Source organism: Gossypium hirsutum, chromosome A06, assembly GCF_007990345.1.
Source record: "Gossypium hirsutum isolate 1008001.06 chromosome A06, Gossypium_hirsutum_v2.1, whole genome shotgun sequence".
NCBI lineage: Eukaryota > Viridiplantae > Streptophyta > Magnoliopsida > Malvales > Malvaceae > Gossypium > Gossypium hirsutum.
Window position 1 is genome coordinate 96664121 of NC_053429.1, and position 23961 is coordinate 96688081.

Consider the following 23961-nt stretch of genomic DNA (forward strand, 5'->3'; position numbering starts at 1 on the left):
ATTTAAGCTTGCTCTTAATTTGATCATGGAGTTGCGACTACGGTACGAGTGAAGTGACTTTTCTAGCTCTGCCACCTTAGCCTTTAATCCTGCCTTCTCATTTCGGCACTCTAACAAACTCCTTTCCAAAGCGTTTTCTCGAGCTTGAGCATCTTGAAATTTCTTTTCCCACTGATCGGCCCTATTTTTTTCCTTATTGATCTCTTGTCGCCACTGCTCTGACGTTTTACCCAAACCGACAGTTCTCATTGACAATCGCAGCTTCTTGTAATCTGTTTTTAGACTATCCAAATCCTCTTCAGCCTTGTTCTTTCCCTTCCTTAATTTCTCGGCTTCTAGCTTGTGGATATCGATGTCTAATCCCAAATGCATTCTTTCTTCTTCTAGCTGTTCTATCCTCTTTCCCAACTCAGAATTTCTTTTCTCAAAGTCTCGTTTGATGATCGCTAATTCTGACGGAGCTACTTATAGATGCTCCTCTATAGATTGAACACAATCTTCCCTCGGCTTAGGGATGTTGTCATTGACTCTTTTACTCCACCACCCATAATATTCGGGAGTTGTCATCGTTCCTACGGTAAATCTTTTCATTCGGTGAACCTGTTTCCAAGCGTTAGATATTTCTCGAGTTTTTCTCTTGTAGTTTTCATCCTTATAAGAAAACTCACATTGAGCCAGCCCTTGTGTTGCTGGTATGAACTGTCTCGATCTATATTGTCTTAATACGAGTAAATGGGCATAACCGACAGCTCCCCAAATTCCAAGTAAAGGGACCCAGTCGAAATCCCCAATCGATACAGGATCTCGTTGGGTACCATCCAAGGAGCTTTCCATTCAACGTCATCCTCCTGAAGATTTTGGAGAATCGTCATCCATTTCTCTTCCGTGATGTCGTCTCGTCTTGGTGTAGCAACTTGTTCCTTCAATGGGGAATAGTCTTCTAAGAAGACTCGATAGGAGACATTTTCCACCTTCCAAAAGTGACTATGGAACCACACCAATAGTAGCTGTGCGCATCCGATGAACCTTCCATCCCCTGCTCTTCGACATGCGCTTAGAGATCTGAAGGTTTCTGCTAAGATTGCCGGGATGGGCGTGACTCCTTTACTAAGCCGATCGAACAAATCAGAGACGGCCTCATCTATGTGCCCTAAAGCTCTAGGGAAAATTACCAATCCATAGATACCTAGAGCGAAGACATCCACTCTTTTCTTCACATCAGGGTGTGCTAATACTAAATCTCGCAAGCTTTTCCAAGGAACGCATTTACTGTCTCCTTTCTGTTGGATTCGGGCAGCGACCCACTGTTCACTCATCCCTGTAATGCTCATCAATTTTTTTAATAATGTCGGGACACTAGCAGCTCTAGAATAGGCCTTGTCAATTTGAATCTTTGGACACCGAAGCAAGGTCGTATATTCTTCCACGGTGGGCACCAAGTCCACTTTTCCAAAAGTGAAACAACTGTAAGTAGGATTCCAAAACTGGGCTAGGGCTCGGAATAAATGCTTGTCCACTTTAACACCAAGTAGGTAAGGCAAGTCCCCGTAGTCACAGTAAAACATCTGCTTGGTCCCATCGTCCCATTGATCCCATATTTCCTTCATTTCTCGAAGATCATTTTGGATTACGCTGAAACGGGTGAAGTCCCATAACTCTGATACGTACCCTTCTGCAAGACTATCGCCTTTCTCTCTCCACATCGTCTCAGCCCACACTCGTACAGTTGCATTGTCTTCTACTTTATCAAGAAACCTCTTTTCCATGATAAGCTTTCTATCTATACTGAACGTGAATCGACACCTCTTTTGAAATGAAAATGCCATGCAATCACAAACAAAGCAAATCAGAGCTAGGATTTAAAGTAAACAATAATAGATAAAACATCTATTCGGTAAGCACTAGGGTTTGGAATAGCTCTATCTCGGTGGGTTCTTACGGCTCGCTATATGTGGTTTGGTTCTAAAGTAAGGGTACCTGAACCAGCAGATTCCTCGATCCTCACCCATTATAGGCTCATATGGACCGGGTTCAGTTCAGGGGAATACATTTCCCTATGGCCATGCGGAGATAAAAATCTCACGAAGACATAGGTACGGATGTATCCCGGAAGCGATTCACTATCCCATGCGGAGGTGAAAACCTCACGAAGGCGTAGTTTCTCACTCCCACTTAAAAGGGTATGACCAGCGGTCATGCAATGCAATGTGCAGAGGTATAAAATAAAATACAGAACACGATAAAAAAAATATAACTCAAAACAAAAGAGATGCAATGAAAGGATCGTAAATTTAAATCGAATTTTCCACTTTCAACAAAAAGACAAGAAATAATCAACACGTGGCTTGACTCTCTTATTGTCCCCAGTGGAGTCGCCAAGCTGTTGACACCATTTTTTTGATGAAAACGGGGTTGAGTTGGGTTTTTAAAAATAAAAACGAAAATGGGAGTCGCCACCAATCTTTTTTTGATGAGGTGTGATCGGGTCACCTCGAAAAGTGGTTGTTTTTAATAAACGATTTAATTTTTATTAAAACAAAGATTTTGGTCTATGAAATTCAAAAAAAACGGGTTCGGGAGTCGGTTACGCACGAGAAAGGATTAGCACCCTCGATACGCCCAAAATTGGTACCTAGTTGATTAATTAGTGTCTTAGTGTCGAAAATTGAAAATTCGAAGAGTTTTAAAAAATACGATCCTTAAAAGAAACTCTGATAACGTGAATTGAAATATAAGATTCTCTTGTTCCGAAGGAATATCACATCCAGCACGTTAGGACATGATACTCTAAACCATCGAAACCAAGATCACCTTATAGTTTAATGAAACCATACTTTGAAGCTTTAAGAGGATATTTGGCTATTTAGTCGAACGAGAAATCGAAACCCAGCACGTTAGGGCACGTTTTCTCGATTTTCCAAACGCGAAATATTGCCTTATTTAGAAAAATTCCCTTTCGAATAATAGCGGGTAATTTATTTGAAGGTAAACATTTATCTTACTTAGAATGAAATAAAGCAATCCACATTAGACAACTATGTTGGGGTTTAATTTACAAAATGATGACATGAAATAACAATATAATAATAAGCATGGAATAATGATACATGGATAAAATTATACAAATATATGACAATAATATGAAGGTACGAGTAAACTAATTATGGTACACACAATGAAAATAACCACTTGACATACATTATTTAAAAATTAGTATTAATAAACAAAGACAAATAAATTAAATAACATACGTAATGACTTCGAAATGAGTAGTATAAAATAAATTAGAACAAATAAATGTAGGATAATTTTGAAGAGATAATAAATGAATTTTGAACAAATAAAATAAAAAATAAAAAAGTTTATACAAAACGATTTTAAAATACTATGTATAAAAATTTTAAAAGTAATATGTATGTACATATAGAAATGTAAGATAGGAAAAATTTTAAAATGGATAATAAATAAACATAAGACGTATATCATAGCTGAAAAAGTACCAAATGATTTTAAAATAATTAGTATATATAATGCGTTCCAATGTATAAAATACTCAATGTATAGAAACTCTAAACAAAAATAAACAGTTTTGATATAAATAATATAAAGAATTTCAAAATAAATAGCATAGGAAACAATCTAAATTACATAGTACATATAAATTCAAAATAGATAATGCAAACACATGTATTTAAGATAAATAACATATAAAAAGCTTGAGATAAATATTAGTTAATCTAAAACAGTCTAAAATAAAATAACATATAAAAGAAAATCTTAAATAATAAAAGAAACAGTTTAAAAATGTACAAAAATTGGGGTTAAAAGGTAATGGGCATGATTGAAACCAGAAATAAAATAAAGGGGATATAAAAAAATTAAAAGATGGAACGAGGGACTGATTTGCAACGTGCTAAAATATCAGGGAGCGAAGGAAGAAATATCCCAAGCCCCTTGTGCGCAGCGTTTCAATGCAAAAGGGCACACATGGTCAAAGGACCTGATTGAAGCAGAAACAAAATTCGCAGCCCAAGTCTAAAAGGAATAAAAGGTTGGATTGCACTTCAACGCAAGATGGAGGGACTAAATGCATAAATTACCCATTAGGGCAAAGCATGCACAGATCTCCCCCATCAAACAGGCGTCGTTTCACTTGATGCATTTGAGCAAACTTTTCCTTCTAGCCTCTGTCCCTTTCTTAGCTTCAAAAACCTTTTCCCCTTTTCTTTCAAGCACCCAACCCTTGGGTTTCTTAGCACTTGGAGCGCCACCGCCACAGCCACAAAGACTGGTGGTCGACGATGAAGGAGAAACCCCACCGGCGGCGTGGTCACGGCCAACTCCGGTGAATTTCTCTTCTCCTTATTTTGTTTTTGATTTCTTTTATTAAAAGTTTTTTAGAACATATTTAAAAAAATAAAAAAAATAATGGTAATAAATAAAATAAATGAATGAATCGAAGAAAAAAGAAGAATAAAACAGTAACCTTTTGTTCTCTTTTTTATTTCTAATCTCTGTTATCTTTTTCAAAGAAAATCCCCCCTAAGCAATGGTGAGATTTTCGGTTTTATAACCGATTACAATTGTTTATTTTCTATTTATTTATTTCTACTTGGCTTCTTGCAGGTGGCCGTGGCCGACAGTGGTTTGGAGGCGTGGCCGTGCGTTGGAGGCGTGGCAGACGAGGAGACCACGCGAGGCATGCGGCGCTAGGGTTTGGGGGAGGCAACTTTCTGCCAAAAATGTTAATGTTGTTTGGGCTAGGTTTTTAATTTTTGGGCCCATTTGTGATTGGGTTATTATTTTTACTAGGCCAGCAAATTTGGGCTTCTCCACTTATCTATTATTATTATTATTATTATTATTATTATTTTACATTCCCTTTATTGAGATGGAACTCAATTAACTTATGATACTAACTTAGTTAAAACTTTTTTTATACAATAATAGGAGTGGGGATAGGGGTAATACGGTTCAAACCCATGCAAACAAGTGTTTGACAAGAACTTTAATTATTGTTCCATACAAGTCAAGACAACTCAGTTAAGAATTTTATCTTAAGGATAGATTATATATAGACCTGATCATGGGTTGGACTGAGCTAATGCAAAATTTGAGGCCCGTTTTCTAGGTTCAGCCCTAAAAAATGGGCCTAAAATTTTGTTCAAGCCCAAACTAGATAAAAATGTTAAACTCGAGCTTGATCCGGCTGACCCACCCGTATTAAATTTTTTATATAATTTTTAATATAAAAATAAATTTAAAAAATATAATACATCAAATATACTAAAAATGTTAAAATAAATATTTACCAACAAATTGAAAAAGCATTAAAAAAATATTTATACTGAAATAACACTAAGATAGTTGCAACTTAACAAACAAAAATATTTAAAATAGTAACAAAATTAATAATAAAATAAGAGTTATATAATATCCAAATAATAACAATAAAATAGTAGCAATATGATGGCAAAATTGTAGCAAAACAACACCAAAATGGCAACAAAAATAGTAGTGAAATTTTTTTAGGCTAATTCAAGTCAGGCCGAGCAAAAAAATCTTACTTGAGGCTTAGCTCGTTTAGAAAATGGGCCTTATATTTTGTTTAAGCTCATTTTTCAGGTCTATATTTTTGCTTAAATCCTCCCACTTTTTGAGCGAGTATTCGAACTTAAAAGTTAACCCGACCTATGATGAAATCTAATTATATATATAGCATGAGATTGAAAAAAAACTTTTAAATCAACAAAAATGTTTTTTATTGGCCATTTTGAAACTAAGTTTAGATCATAATAATATATTATTTTTATTACAAAAATTTGAAGATTGGAAAATATTTTATAAAATTGAAATTACACTTATATATATTAAATTACAATTTTACTATCATTTAAGTTGTTCAAAGTACATTTTTATTGATATTTCAATATTATAAAATTAAAACTTATCCTTTTAAAAAAATTAAGACTTATTCAAGGAGCAAGCTAGGAATTTTATTTAGGAAATTAAAATAAAATTGTAAAATTTGGGAAGAGACAAAACTAAATATATTATGTTAAAAATATTTAAATTAAATATTTATTTTTATAGGAAAAAAAATTGAATTTTACTTATTAGGTGCTTATGTGACCCCTGCCTCCCCTGACTTCCCACTATAAACTGAATGCATCAACCTTCTACATTTAGATATTTTGATTCAATTAGTAATTAAAAGAAATCAAAATTTCATTATTATCTTCATTTAAATTTTTAAGTATGATTTGAATTAATTATCGAAATAGTTGTCATATTTTAATTATGTTTAATAATTTTACATTAATTGCATATAAAAGAATATATTAATTAATTAATTAATTAATTAAAAATTAAATATACAAAATCTTGTGTAATGCATATAATACTAAAAGTTACTATCATTTATCAATTAGTTACTAAGATAATAATCCTCTCTAACATAAAAATTTATTTTAACCATTCATTTAATTTTTCATCTTTTTTAGCCTTTAAATTTACGTTATTTATCAAATCACCCTAAAATGGATGAAAAATTTAAAGTCTATTAATTTTGTTGATGTAGCATACACGTGAATTATCACGTCAACAATTAATTAATATTTAAAAATTTTAAAAATTCAAAAAAATTCATAATAAATTATTTAAAAAGTAAAAAAGCATAAAAATAATTTTGATATTTAAAAAAATTAATTAATTGTTGATGTGATATAGACATGGACCACTATGTCTACAAAATTAACAAACATTAATATTTCCATCTATTTTGGAGAGATTTAATAATATTGAAAGTTCAAGGGCTAAAATAAAAAAATAAAAAAATAAAATATATGGAAGACTAAAATGGCTTTTCTTCTTACAAAGTTGGAGAGGCAAATAAATCATTATACTTAATCCTTATTCACATTAAATTCTCAATTCAAACTTGGATAAGCCATTTCTTATCTCTCTAAAAACTAGTATGATTGAAAACAAAATTCCCCTACAGAGTAAAGACATACTTAGTATACTTTAATTGAATTTTTTTTTCAATCAACACTGTTAGCTAATATATGTCTATCATACATTTCTTATATGTAATACAGAACATAGATTGGTTCTTGATAAGTGCTAAAAGTAATATGTTTTAACTTCATTCTTAACACGTTTTTGGGTAATTACTCGATGTTAATTGTGAATTTTATACTTCTAATCCTTTAAATTCATGTTTTAATGCTTAATAGATCACTTGGGAGTAAAAGGAGCGAAAATCGAAGCATTGGAGCAAGTTGAAGGAGCCATACAAGCTACACATTTTCATATTGCCAAACCACACGATCGTGAGCATCTTGTAGGTCATGTCAATTTCACGGGATTGTGTACTGAACAGTGAAAAATCGTGATTTTTAGTTTTTCAAGCATTTTAAGACTTAGTATATATGACAAAAATAAGAAGATAGGAGGGAGCTATAAAAGAATAATGAAGAAAACAACTCGAAAAACACCATTAAAGCGGTTTTGAAGCAGATTTCCGTCAAGATTGAAGATTTCTAGTTGAATTCTTAGGAAGTTATCATGAGTTTCTTTACTACTTTCGGTTAAACTATATCTTGAGTTTTTTTCTATTTTCAAGCATGAACTAATTTTCTAAATACCTAAGGTAGATAAACCATATGATGGATACTGTCGCTTAATTCTTAGTTTGATATTTCTAGAGTATTAATCCGTGTTTGATGTGCTTAAATCAGTGGTTGAATAGACTCTGTTTAAGATTAAATCTTGCATAATTGAGTGGAGTTGTATGCAATCCTAGAAATAGGATGGCATAAATCTATCGAATTAGAGTAAAATTTAATAGGGGAATCCATCGTACGAGTTAATGTGATAATATGGGGTTTTAATTAGAAAGAAATTTCAATTAATCAACCTATAATTAATCGCTCTTATGCTCGAAAGAGGTATTAGCATAATTTAAGGATCTCTATGGATCAAGGTGCTAAGTAAAGAAATTGTGTAATTTAGATTGATAATGACAGATGAAATTTAGATGGATTCTTACCTAGGTATTGTTTTGTTTCTTGATTGTTATTCGATTATTTTCGTGTTCTGTTCTTTGTCACCTTCGTTAGTCAATTAAATTAGTTAATTTTAGTTTTTAATTGATCATTTGAATTATTCGCTTAAATAATAGAAAGACGATAATTGCTAGTACTTGTAGTCCTCGTGGGAACAATATCTTTGCTTACCATAACTATACACTATCAATTGATAGGTGCACTTGCCTTGGTCAAATTTTTAGTTAGTTTCAGGACAATCAAGTTTTTGGCGCTGTTGACAGGGACTAGAATATCAGGAAAATTTTATTTCTATTAATTGAGTTGTTTTTTATTTTTATTTTAATATTTTTGTTTTTAATTTAATTTTTAAATTCTAATTTTTCTTTTGTTTGATTCTTTCAGGTTTCCTTGGTTTATGACTAGAGGCAACATGTTAGAATAATTAGTTTTTTTATAGTAAAATTAAAAAGACTAGTCGTAGAAATCAAAAAGAGATTAGAAAAGCAAGGTAAGGTCAACAACAGATTTTCATAAATGATCAAGAGAAAAATGACATTACTATAGAGATGGATATTGATCCTAGTAATCTGCAACATCCTACTCCTCGTACTATGTATGACTTTGCTAAGCCCATCCTAATTGGGGCTGAATCGAGTATTGTTAGACCGACTATTACTGCAAATAATTTTAAGATTAAGCTAAACACAATTCAGACGATGCAACAATGTGTTTAGTTTGATGAGTTGCAAAATGAAGATTCGGATGCTCATTTAGCTAACTTTTTGGAGATCTACGACACGTTTAAGATCAATGGCGTTACTGATAATTTCATACACTTACGGTTTTTCCCATTCTCTTTAGGGAACAAGATGAAATAGTGGTTGAATTCACTTCCACGGGGTTCCATCATTACTTGGGCTCAAATTATTGAAAAGTTTTTGTTGAAATACTTTTCACCAACCAAAACAACCAAATTGAGGAATGGTATCTCTTCTTTTGCTCAATTTGAGCTTGGGACACTATATGATACATGTGAGATATTTAAGGATCTTTTGAGAAGGTGTCATCATTATAGATTACCTTTGTGGCTTCAAGTTCCAATTTTTTATAACTATTTGAATCCCTTGATTAGGCAGATAATTGATGCAGCAGTTAGTAGAACACTGAATAATAAAACATCTGAGGTCGTTCATGAGTTTATTGAGGAGACATCACTGAATAACTATCAGTGACAAGTTATAAGAAAAAAGCTTACCAAGGTAGTTGATTTTTTTAATATAGATGCAACTGCTATGATTGCGAGTCAGGTGGAAGCTCTTAGTAAAGAAATTGATGGTTTGATTTTTAGTAAACATGTGAATTTGGTAATGAAATGTGATACAACTGGAGCAGGGATGACCAATTCGAAATGTTTTCCCTTCAAGCCTAGCATGGAGCATGAGCAAATCGACTTTATGGGTAATAATCTTATACTTCAGAATAATCCCTATAGAAACAATTATAATCCAGGATGGAGGAATCATCCGAATTTTTCTTGGAGTAGTCAAGGAAATTAAAGGTCACAACCTCTTTCGGGTTTTCAACAACATTATCAGCAAGAAAAGAAGTCGAATTTGGAAGAGATGTTAACTAAATTTATTTCAGTGTCAGAAACTAGATTCCAGAACACTAAAACAAATTTGAGGTATCAACATACATCCATTATAAGGCGTCAAGAATTAGATTAGACAGCTTGCTAAATTGATTTCGAAGAGACAATAAGGCAGTTTACCTAGTAACACTGAAAGCAACCCAAAAGAGCAAGTCCACGCGATCACTTTTCGAAGTGGAAAGGTGTTAGCCGAGCCTAAAAAGAAGATAAATCTAGAAGCTATTGAGAAAAATGATAGGGTTCATGAATGCAAGAAAGAGCATAACCTGGTGGTCAAACCACCAATTCCATATCTGGCAAATTTGAAGAAATGCCACATGAATGAACATGGTAAATTTCTTAAACTTTTTAAATAATTACATATTAACTTAATTTTTATTGAAGCTCTTTCGCAGATACCCAAATATGCAAAATTTTTAAAGGAGCTGTTAACAAATAAAAGGAAGTTAGAAGAGTTGTCTACTGTGGAGCTAAATGAAGAATGCTAAGCCATTATCCAAAACAAGCTACCCACTAAGCTGAAAGATTCAGGGAGTTTTACTATCCCTTGTTTTATCGGTAGCTTAAATGTTGAAAAAGCTTTGGCTAATTTAGGTGCTAGTATAAAATCTAATGCCTTATAAAATGTTCAAACAACTTGGTCTTGGGGAATCGAAACCCAATAGGATGAGTATTCAATTAGTTGACAGATCAATTAAGTATCCTCGGGGTATTATTGAGGATGCGCTTGTTAAAGTAGATAAATTTATATTCCCTATTGATTTCGTTATATTGGACATGGATGAGGATATTGAGGTACCTATGATTTTAGGTTTACCCTTTTTAGGCACTGTTAGAACTATTATTGATGTGGGTAATGGTGAACTTGTGTTGAGGGTAGGTGACGAAGAGGTTACTTTTCAAGCACGTGATGTTGTGAGAGTTTCTAGTGAGCAATATGATACTCGTTATTCTGTTGATGTTAGTAATCATGTGGCTCAATATTTTTTGTAGGAAATCATTCATGAAGACATGTTAGAACTATGTTCTATTCAAGGTAATATAAATCAATGGACAAATGAAGAAAGAATGGTGCAACTCGATGAACTAGATGAATGGCAAACAAAAGCTTATGACAACCCAAGAATGTAAAAAGAAGTAACAAAGCAATATTGTAACACCCCGAACCCGAGGCCGTCGCCGGAGTCGAACACGAGGTGTTAACAGACTTCAAACCACTTAAAAAAAATTTCCCAGACAAGCTACCAGTCTGCATACTAGTCGCTTTAAAAATCATATCTTGAGTTCTGAAACTCGAAATCCAGTTCCGTAAATTTTCCCTGAAACTAGACTCATATGTCCATCTACATATTTTTTTCTAGAATTTTTGGTTAGGAAAATTAGTACATTTTATTAGTCAAAGTCTCCCATGTTACAGGGATCGACTACACTGACCTTTGCGCATTACGACTTGGATATCTCCCTGCACAGAGCTTCAATACTGATGCCGTTTGTTTCTATAGAAACTAGACTTAGAGAGGAATCTATACATATATGGCATGACTCCTAATTATCTCTGGTTAATTTATAATGAATTTCCAAAGTCGGAACAGGGAATCCAGAAACCGTTCTGGCCCTGTCTCACGAGAACCTAAATATCTCTTAACATGCTGTCCATATGATCGTTTCGTTACTTTCCTATGAAAATAGATTCATCAAGGTTCGTTTAAATAATTTATTCATTATTTAATTCCAATCCTACTATTTTTAGTGATTTTCCCAAATCTACATCACTGCTGCTGCCAGCATCTGCCTTTAAGGTAGACTTTACCTATTTCATAGTTTCCATGATTCAACTAGCCCTTTTAGCATAAATAGCACAAATTATGATAGTGATTAACCATTCCATACCAAATGATTATAACATTATGCTCAAACATATATAAGCCATTTTCGCATGGCTATCTACATTAACCAAAATATTCTTTTCCACTAGTCTATTTTATACATGCCATAAGATAATCCAAAACATAGCAGTACCAAACAGTGGATAGTGATAGTGTGACTAGTTGCTGACGATCCCCGAGCCTGTAGCTTCGCAATGAGATCTATAAAACAGAGGAATAGAGTAAACGGAGTAAGCATTACAATGCTTAGTAAGTTTTAAGCAGTGTCAACAGATAACAATCAAATTATAACGTAGTTGTTCGTATTTTTATTTCACTCTTCCTTCGGGCATACCATCCCTTTACCGAATATGCACATCTCATCATATACAATAGGCAGATAAACTTTCACATAAAAGTGAGCTCATGTGACATAGATATATCGTATGATTTCACATCACCTCTCACACTGATCCGATGTCACATAATCATAGGAATAGTCTCATAGATTGCTTTCGTATGCATCACATAACTACCTTATGATTTAGTGCAAATCAAGCTCACATATAAACTTGGAGTACATACCTGTTTAACCTTTCGCATTGAATATATTTATAAGCAATTCTTATTACGAAGTCTTACCCGGACATAATCTCCACACGAAGTTATCGGGTCTTACCCGGACAAAATTCCCACACGTAGTCATCGGGTCTTTAGAGCTCGGATATAGTACGAGCACGAAGCTTACAGACATTAATCAGTGATAATATTCTCGCATAAAGCCTGCGGGGTTTTAACCCGGATATAGTACTGACACAAATGCCCTTCGGGACTTATCACATTTATGCACTTTCACATCCATCACGTAGGCCACTCGGCCCCGTCACATATATACACTTTCACATTCATCACATCGGCCATTAGGCCTTATCACATATATACACTTTCACATTCATCACATCGGCCATTAGGCCTTATTACATATATACACTTTCACATTCATCACATCGGCCATTAGGCCTTATCACATATATACACTTTCACATTCATCACATCGGCTATTAGGCCTTATCACACATATACACTTTCACATTCATCACATCGGCCATTAGGCCTTATCACATATATACACTTTCACATTCATCACATTGGCTATTAGGCCTTATCACACTGGCTATTAGGCCTTATCACACATATACACTTTCACATTCATCACATCGGCCATTAGGCCTTATCACATATATACACTTTCACATTCATCACATCGGCTATTAGGCCTTATCACACATATACACTTTCACATTCATCACATCGGCCATTAGGCCTTATCACATATATACACTTTCACATTCATCACATCGGCCATTAGGCCTTATCATCATTTCATATTCGAATACTCATAAGCTTACAATATCACGATTTAGAATTCAAGTATGGGTTTAATCAATAGCTTATGAGCAACTAAAACAAGTTTATCAAGGTTCACAACATAATCTCAATTCAGCACAAGCTATTTTTCCTGAGCAATAGTCACTAAATTATTTATAACTGGAGCTACAAAACTCCAAATCACTTTCCGTTAATTTTTCCTGAATATAGACTCGTATATATTCCATCCATAAAATTTCCAGAATTTTAGGTTTGGCCAATCAATACCAGATTTTTCTTAAAGTTTCCCCTGTTTCACTGTTTGACTAATCTGACCACTCTTCACTATGAATCAAATTTCTCATTTTACTGAATTCAAAATGTGTTGTATTTGATTTAATTTGAAACTAGACTCATTAAGGAGTCTAAGCATATAAATTTTATCTTATAACCATTTTTGTACAATTTATAATGATTTTCTAAAAACAGAACAGAGGATTACAGTGTCATTATCGGAAATTCCTTTGCTTACACGGTTTCTTTTATAAGAAACTAGACTCATTAAGCTTTAATTTCATGTCTCATTCAGCCTCTAATTCAAATCCATAAATTTATGGTGATTTTCTAAAGTCACGTTACTGCTGCTGTCCTAAGCAGACTATTTCAAATTACTCTTGAATTCCCAAGCTCAAACACTTAAGAACTTACCATTTGAACTTAGAACATATCATGGCCACATCATATCTTATTAAATCAACTCATCATGTCCTATTATAATTGAATTTACTCAACGTTTAATCACTTAAAACTTACCTCGGATGTGGTCGAACGATCTCGGCGGCTATTCGATCACTTTTTCCCTTCCCTTATCCAACTTTGGTCCTCTAAGCTCTTGAGCTAATTCAAACAAATTTAACTTATTAAAGTCTCATTATGCTAGCTTATGGCCGAATATGACAAGGAGTTTGATAGGTCATATGGCCACCTTTAGCTCAAACACAAAATGGTCATACGCATTTTTAATCACATTGAGCAATTTAATACAATTAATCTAACATTTCCTCATGTGCACCTTTATGACCGAATACATGCAACACCAAGCTATCTATTCATTCATGTGTGCATCTTGTTTAAGCATGTATATCCACAATCGAATTCATCATATAAATATCTATGATCTCACTCAAATAATCTTATTACAATACATGGTGCTCCAACCATTATTTAAATTCAAAGCTCGGCTAGTACACATATATACATTAGCAATCAAATACTAACATTTGCACTTCATCTTAATAGCTAGCTCAGCAAACCTTAATTTAACACATAATTCATACATATCACATTCCAAGCATTCACTCAATTCTATCACTTAAAACACACACATTACTCAATAACTACATAGTTCAAATTCGGCAACTACACCACTAATATTCAAAATCATATTCAGCCTTAGTACTCCCTTGTTAGCCGATTTTTTTTTCTTCATTTAGCAACTAGTGCACATATGTGCTCATTTGCTAGACTCTACTTCACCCAACTACCTTTTCTCATCCAAATAACATGAACAGCATTTTCTCATGACATCAAGCATTCTTTAATTCGGCTATTACTAGTATGAACTTTAACCATTCATATTTTTAGAAAGACCAAGTTCTTTCCTCAATACATTCATCATCAAGATTCAAGTAAAGCAATCAAAATTTCTTCCCTTATAACCTTAGCCGAAGGCTCTATTCACCCATCATTAGTGGAAATTTTTGCATGGGCTAAGCAAGAACCATGATAATTTACCTAAAACAAGTAATTATTTCACAATTTCAACACAATGTACTAACCTTCCTAAGGATTCAAGTGACCGAATTTTCTTCCCCTCCTTTGTTTCTTCTATTCGGCCAAGTTGAACAACAAAGAAAGAACTTTGTTTTTCTCCTCTTTCACTAGTCACGGCAATGAGGAGTAAGGGGGAGACAACTTTGGTTTCTCCTCCCACTCACCTCATGTTTTATCATTCTTAATTCATTCTTTTATTTTCTAAACTCATAGTGCTAATAAAAGAATTCATATTATCATCAATGACCCATCCATGGCCGGCCACTACTCATTAATAAGGGATATTTGACATGCAAACCCTTTATTCATATGACATGCACTAATTGAGCCTTATAGATTAACTATCACATTTTAAAAGTGTCACACATAAGTCCCATTGACTAAATTCACATGCAATTTACTAAATCAAAGCTTAAAACTTTCACACATTCGTATTCACATATAATAGTCATAAAATATGACGGCTAATTATTTTTATGACTCGATTTTGTGGTCCCGAAACCACTTTTCGACTAGGGTCAAATTAGGGGTGTCACAAATATCATGGTGTGAATTTAAAGAGGACAAACCAATTCAAAGTTGGAGACAAAATGTTACTGAACAATTTAGATCCATGAATGTTCCATGAAAAACTTAAGTCAATCTAGTCAAATTCATTTATGGTAAAACACATGCTTTCATCAGGACAAATTTAGGTAACACATCCTGAATATATAACGTTTAAGGTAAATAGTCATCGACTGAAACTTTATCTTGGTGGTAATATTGTTTATAAGAGAGAAGAGCTCCGGCTCCAAAATCTTAATTAATTGAGTGCGTAAATAGGAAAGTCGAGCTTAGACTCTAAATAAACGCTTCTCGAGAGGAAACCCAAGTGTTCTTTTTTAAATTTCATTTATTTATGTTGCATGCTTAGTATTATTTTTCTTACAGTTAATTTTATTTGTTCCAAAAAAAGGGGGACTAAACAGTTTGAAGTAGACTACATGACCAAGCGACACAGCTGTGTGGCCTATATGGAGGGGGCACACACCCATGTGCATATAGGGAATGGATCAAATTGGAGCCCCACAGTCATGTGACCCAACACGGGCTAAATACACAATCGTGCCTCCTTTTTAATTTTGAACCCTAATTTTTATTTTCCCTTCCTTCACTTTTCCCCTTTTATTTTACTTCACCAATCCGACCACCTTTCTCCCCTACTTTCCAAACGCCGAATAACCCCGTCGCTCAACATACCACCATTCTCTTATCTTCCTATCTTTCTCTTTTCTCTCCACAACCAACTATCTTGTTCACCGCTGATTATTCTTCCATCACCATTCTTTCCTTTGTTGCACCTATCAAAGATCCGCCATCCCTTCTTCGATTTTATTCCCTAGAAAACACCTTAGTCACTCAACTGTACTCTCCTCTCCCTCTCATTCGCCATTTCTCATTTCTCCTCTTTTAATTCCTGCTGGTCATTTCTCCCCACCGTCCTTTCCCTTTGTCCTTTTTCCCTTTCCGCCACCATCAGTTATCCGCCCATACTCATTTCTCCCACACTGCCGTCATTCCCCTATACTCTGTTTGTCTCCATCCCTTGCTTTTGTTTATTTTATTTAATATTATTATTGTTTTATTATTACCATTTTGATTTTTATTCTTATTATTACGCCTATTATTATAATGCTAGTTTAGTTAGGTTATTTCTGTCTTATTAGTATTAGTATTAGATTTTGTTTCGATTCTTTCTATGTTTTTTAATGATTAGGTGTTCATCATAGGGTGAATTGCATGCTAATTAGTTTTGTTTCATATTTTGATCTGTTCATCTATTACATTAGTTCTTATTGGTGGTGAGTTTATGTGTTTGCAATATGTATTGATTGGTGTTGATTTTTCAGGTCCTATTCATGCTAGATTTCTATGATAACAATTCGATGTTTTGAGTTAATTTTTCAGCATGGTTTACTTGGATATGTTTATTTTTTCTTACAATTGCTGCCCATGTCAACTATGTTTATATGAGACTTATTTTATCGATGTTGATGATGCTCAAATTAGTACTTTACTACCCTTATGATATCTGGTTGTCATTTTTATTTTATTTTAGGTACACAATGACAAATACAAGAGAAAAAACCAAGGTCATTGTCCCCAACTCTAAAAACTGAAAAACACCGGGTGTATCTTCATCTTCGGCTCAGACCACGACCACCAAACAGTCGTTTCTCCAATTTAGTCCGGGTCCACATGAGGACCAATACCAACACCTGAAAGAGAGAACCTTAGTAGTGGGTTGATGCATTGATTGAGAGGCTCTACAGGCAATCGATTTGTCTGCCAGGGTCTGTTTACTGATCGACACAGCACCATAGGACTGATTATTTACCATCGTGGCATCCACCTATCTAGAACTCACACTAGAGTTCTACTCTACTTTCTTTTTACAGTCGACTATTTCACAGTGGGACAAGCTTCACACTATTTCATTTCGACTTGGGGGTATGACGTATTACTTTAGCGTTTGGGCTTTGGAGCTGCACTCGAATTATATTCTGAGGAGTTCATGAGTACTCTAGAGTTTCCAACATTATCTAGGCACATCCATCAACTAACCCCACTTTGCTAGTCTAATATTGCCAAAATTGATTTGTTATATAACCCGAGTCAGTCGAAGGTAACATGCTTACCCCAACTTTACGATAAATCCATGCTATTTTGGCATACACATTGATATGATGAAAAGAAAACACAGGGGTCGTCAGCACCTCAGACGCCTATTTTTATGAAGTATGGAGGAGCGCCACCCTATTGATGTAATGTATTTTGTGGCTCACTATTGTTGTCACCAGTTAGATCGACACAGGAATGGACCAACCTGTATGGGTCCCTACGTGACTCGCTGATAGCATGTTTATTTTGCATATTTTACGAGCTCAAATCAACTTGTTCTTGAATTAATTCCTGCTATTTGGTGAAATTTATGTTTAAATCTTGTCAAGAACGAAATTCAGATGCTTTAATGAAAAAACAAGCAGAAAAGGATTCAATTGGAGCATGAAAAATAAAAGAGGGGCCAAATAAGAAATTTGGAGACATTTAAGGGCTAATAAGATTTTTTACCTTGTAAAAGCCAAATTTAAAAAAAAAGATATTTTATTTCATTTCATGTAATTAATGGGGAGGTGAGATTAGCCTAATTTTAGTATATGGTTTGTATGTAAATAGGGTATATATGGTGGACTTGAAAAAGTACACTTGACACTTAAACACACTTGGAAATTGAATTCAAATCATTTCTTTTTCTCCTTTCACGCAGCACAGGCATTTTGCCACTTAATTTTTTCCATTTCATTACTTTTGGCTTAATTACTTGCCTAGTCCTTCCATTTTCCACTTTCCACCATTTCCATAAACCAATAAAGCATGATTAATTTCATGCTTCACTAAATCTCTACTTAGCTTTAGGCCGATATTCTTTTCGGTCAAGGATCATGAGAAATGTATACGCATTAAAAATCTTTCATAATGGTATTCATCGTCTCTCTAGAATATTGGGATTGACAAGTTCATCCATTAAAGTAATCTTAATTTCAATTCAAAAAGCGCACGTTGGGTTGGAGTCGTTTTAGCGTACAGTTGGGAAGACGAGTTAGCCGTGCTGTATTCAGATTCCCGTGAACAAATTGGCGTATCCTGGCGAGGTCATATTAGTGGAATTTTCATTAAAGGAGATAGTGAGTGGATTTAAATGTCTCGTGCGATTAAGACAATTAATCTGAGTTGGGTTCTTTAGAACGCAAGGCTATTGAGGTCTTGAATTGTGAACAAGTGTGTCATGGTTAAACAATCGGTAAGGGTTGGTTTGCAGGGCATACCAGAATCAATTATGAGAGGAAGAATTGGCTGTTAGGATGCTCTTAGCCGCTATAACTAGTTTATTATTTGGAGGAGAAAACTTATTTTTGAGGATCGGTTCGGAAACCGAACTTCACCTAGTCTAAGGCTGAGCCTTTATAATTCTGTTTGTAAAATTCAAATTCATTATTTAATTTAATTTTATTTCGATTTACATTATTGTTAATTTCTGTTAGCTCACTTATTTAATTTCTAGACATTTTCAACTCCCCTAATTTATTTTATTTATTTTTAGTAGGTTCGTTTAGAGTCGTGGGCATAACTATTGCCATGATTATTGACACGGCAAAAATTCTGTTCATAAGAAAAACACAAAACTTGATCATAATTACCAATCCTTGTAGACTTGACCTTACTACTGTTTACGACTGTTTAGAGTTTTTTATTTTTGGAATTTTTATTTGGTAGTTTCGACGCCCATCACTCACTTGGCGAGGTACTTCAGGCTTCTTAGTAGTCCGGAGCAGACTTTCTCTTTTATTCTGGTCGGGCAGATGGTCCCTCAAGGGTTTTTTTTATTATGAACCACATGTGAATGATTCACCGAAACCCTAGAGCTGGTCCAAATCGATTTCCATTACTTTGTCCGGTTCTACAGGATAAGTATGAAGAGCTCCTAGACGATGAACCTAGATATGCGGACCCATCTCGACCCACTCTTCCCGTCAGTCATTTCGTTGCTGCCCATGCTGTCACACTTGAGGACATATATCACACATAACAACATCAGTTAGAGTAGATCAGTTGCGTACAACAGCAACAGGATCGTGTGGAGGCATATTTACTGCAATTGTGCCAACACTTTCTTCTCTCGTCATTAGTTCGCACGACTAGCCTAAAGCCTCTCGATCCTGACATTCCTCAAGATGTCGATGAATGATTCCACCTAGCTTTATCTTTTATGTATCGTTCTTTTTTATTTTTATTTGTTTTTTTATTTTTATGGTTGGTGTTAGTGTTATTGTTATTTTTTTCGGATTGATATGTTTTTATATGTACATTACAATTATTGCTTTTTTGCCTTTTTTTTGTTTGTTCAGTCACCTTTTTATCTTATTTTATTTTTGTCGGGTAATTATGTTCATGCGGTTTCAATTGTCGAGATGTATAGGCAATCACCTTTCCATCTTGCATCAAAACACACACAAGACCATTCAAGAAGTATCACTATAAATAACAAAGTTCTTTCCCGATTTTGGTAATGTCAAAACTGGTGCTTCAGTTAACATTTGCTTCAATTTCTCAAAATTTTCCTGGCACTAATCATCCCAAACAAATGGAACATTATTTTGCAACAACTTTGTCGTCGTCCAGGCTATCTTTAAAAATCCATTTACAAATCTTTGGTAGAACCCAACCAATCCAAGAAAACTACGAATTTTTGATACATTTCTTGGTACTTTCCACTAAACAATTGCTTCAATCTTCTTCGGATCAACTCTAATTCCATCTGCTGAAACAACATGTGTCAAAAATACAACCTCTGTTAACCAAAATTCATATTTGTTAGGCTTTTCATACAACCGTTTCTCCCGTAATATTTGCAAAACAATTCTGAGATACTGCTCATGTTCAGATTCAAACTTTGAATGAACCAAAATATTATCAATGAAAACCACCACAAACTGATCCAGATACAGTTGAAAAATATTGTTCATAATATTCATAAAAGCAGTTGGAGCATTTGTCAATCCAAAAGGCATTACTAAAAATTCATAATGTCCATACCATGTAAGAAATGTTGTCTTTGGTACATCACTTTCTTTCACCTTCAACTGGTAGTAACTCGATCTCAAATCAATCTTTGAAAACACAGAAACTCCTTTCAACTGATCAAAAAAATCATCAATACGGGGTAACGGATATCGATTCTTGATCATCACCTTATTCAATTGCCGATAATCAATACACAATTGCATTGAACCTTCTTTCTTTTTAACAAATAACACTGAAGCTCCCCAATGTGAAATACTAGAAAGATAAATCCTAGATCCAGTAAATCCTGCAACTGTACTTTCAATTCTTTTAACTCTGTAAGTGACATACGTTATGGAGGTATTAATATTGGAGCTGTACCATGATAAACTTCAATTGCAAATTCAACCTCTTGATCAGGTGGTAATCCTGGCAATTCCTCAGGAAAAACATCAGGAAATTCAAAAATAGTCTGATTTTACTGCATTGGCTTTCAACAGAATCTAAATTGATAACATAAGCCAAAAAAGCTGTACAACCCTGATAAAGAAGTTTATTAGCCTGAATTGCTGAAATAATACAAGTTGACCTACTGGTTCGAATACCATTTACCTCGGTTTTATCTCTATTTTCACTCTGAACAATAAACTTCTTCTTACAACAATCTAAAATCACCCCGTGCTCAGATAGCCAATCCATTCCTAGAATTATATCAAAATTGCCAAATGGCATTATCAACAAATCAACAGGGAAAATATTAGCGGACACATCCTACTCACTTAATCCACTAACATAGTTTACCCTAATGAACTAGACACCGCTATTAATATTCTAGGCATTTCGGATTTTAAACTTCCTGACTCAACCAATTTTGTATTAACATATGAGTGTGAAGATCCCAGATCTATTAAAATATAAACAGGTTGAATGCAATAAAAATATACCTATCACCACATCATGTGCATCACCCTCTTCACGAGTCCGTACAACATATGTTCGAGCCGGTACTCTAGCTTCTGATTGTTGAGTAGCTATATCAATTCCTCTTCTAGCACCACCTTTGGAAAATGAACCACTTCTACTTGGTCCTTTACCTCTTGAAGTAGACACAGATCTCTGAGATGTAATAGGTGCAACATTTTCATTCTTCGGACAGTCTCTAACAAAATACTTTATAGATTCGCAACGGAAACAACCTCAAGTCAATTTCCAGCATTCACCTCTATGTTTTTTCCCATAGTGTTCATAATCTGGAATTTTAGTATCTCGTGATGGACCTCATACACTACCAGTAGAAACTGTCATCTGTCTTCCACGGTTTCTATCACCCCTGTTTGATCTAAAACTTGATCTCTAACTACCATGAGATTCTTTTAATATTTTAGGTTGCAAATTTGAATTAGTAGCTCCAGAACGTTTCCCAATTGGACGAGTATTCCAACTTTTTATCAAGACCCAATACTTGTTCAACCATCTTTGACCTTTCCACTAGATCTGTAAATTTTGTGACCCTGAGAGATACTAGTTGCACTCGTAATTCATCATGTAAACCCCATAAAAATCGCTTGCAACTATCAGCTTCGGTTGGCACATGCTCAATAGCATATTTACCGAGTCATGAGAATTCCCGTTCATAATCTACTACTGACATCTCGCATTCTTTTAACATAAAAAATTCTTGTTTCTTGTCTTCCATATATAACTCACCCACATACTTCTTTTGAAATTCTCTTTGAAAGAAATCCCAGTTTACTTGTTTTTCGGGTACATGTCGGGTTACTGATTCCCACCAAACATAAGCTTCCCCTTGCAATAAAGATACATCACATAATAAACTTTCCCCTAGAGTATACTCAAGTTGCTATAAAATTCTTTGTGTAGATTCCATCCAATTTTCAGTTGTAAATGAATCAAATCCTCTTAAACCTAGAAATTCAGTAGCACCATACTTATGTAATTCTTTTATCGGAGCTTGCTGGACAGTAGGAGTAAATGTTGTTGTACTTGCAGTTTCTGCTACTCGTTGAAGGGCATCAGCTATAACTATAAGTAATTCTGAATTACCTCTTTCTCTAACATTACCCTTTTCGATATTAGGTGGTTGATTTCTTACTGGGTTTACACTTGGTGTTGCTGACTCAGTTTCATCTATTTCATATGATACATCATCTCCAGTATTCATTTCTTATTAGTATCTTCGATATATTTATCTGACATCTTTAACTATAAACAGAAAAAAACAAATATATCAGCATCCAAATCCTGACTCAATTCGACTCAATTATGACATGTACCTCTAGACGCAATTACAAACTCAATTTAGTCTGAGAATCGACTAAACCTGAAAAGCTCTGATATCACTAAATGTAATACCCCTTAACCCTTATCTGTTGCCGGAATAGGGTTATAAAGTATTACCAGACATTTCAGAACAAACACGAACAATCATATAATAATATAACATACACATCATAATTTAATCATAATGTCGCATTATTGAGCCCTCGAGGCCCAAATCACGTGTTAGAAACAAATCGAGACTTAATCGAAAGTTCAAAAAATTTTTCGTGAAATTTCAAAATTTTTCCTAAGTACAGGGATCACACGCCCGTGTGGCCCAAGGACATGCCCGTGTGACCCTAAACACGCCCGTGCTTCAGGCCGTGACTGACCCCGTTAACTCTCTGACTTAGGCCACACGGCTAGCCACATGCCCGTGTGCTAGGCCGTGTGCCTCACACGGCTAAGACACACGCCTATGTCTCTACTCGTGTGCAATTTCCTGGGCATTCTGTTTTAAATTTTTAAGATGCAGGGAACACACGGCCAACCTACACGCCCATGTGCTAGCTATGTGTCTCACATGGTCTAGTCATACGCCCGTGTACCAAGCCGTGTGGTGAGCTTTTTTCATCAAGTTTACCATTCCCTGCAAACTTATTCGCTAAGCAACTCAATAACCAATTGTTCAACCAATTCAAAACACATTCAAATTCATTCAAAACAATGTCAAATAAACAACCTAATGACCTAACCAACATACCAATGTAGGTTCTTTACATACCTTTATCAAATTAATTCAAATAATTTCATTCAAACCAAATCAACTTTCATACCAATATCAACCCAAATTTGACTTTGATAAGTTCTTTCATGATTTCAATTATAACATACCATTTAATAACCTCAACCTATACATAAACATATATATATATATGTATATATAAAAATAGCCAATATCATCTTATAACATCATTTACATTCACTTTCCAAAATGACAACTTATGACATCCTAGGTACATGCCTTTACCAAAAAGAAATATACTTTACGACGTTTTGAGATCGGGATCGACGTTGGATGCTGAATCAGCAATTTGACTTTAACTTGCGCATGGAAACAAACCATATGCTAAGTATAACTTAGTAGTATTTCTATAATCTGAATACTTTAAAGATAAAATTTATATTATTCACACATTACATTATACAAATACTATAATTACACAATAAAATAATTCATGAATAAATCAATTTAAACACATTCTCTTCCGTACAATTTCTATCCCAGATAGCTTTTTACAATATCAAT

General features: G+C 34.3%; 1 protein-coding gene across 1 annotated transcript; it reads left to right on the top strand.

Annotated features, from left to right (window-relative positions):
* Window positions 1-3986: 3986 nt before the first annotated feature.
* LOC121230636 (uncharacterized) lies at window positions 3987-4787 on the top strand. The gene is made up of 2 exons (XM_041115687.1): window positions 3987-4345; window positions 4627-4787. The coding sequence occupies exons 1-2, from the start codon at window positions 4088-4090 to the stop codon at window positions 4711-4713; spliced, it is 345 nt and encodes a 114-aa protein (XP_040971621.1). The 5' UTR covers window positions 3987-4087; the 3' UTR covers window positions 4714-4787.
* Window positions 4788-23961: the final 19174 nt, after the last annotated feature.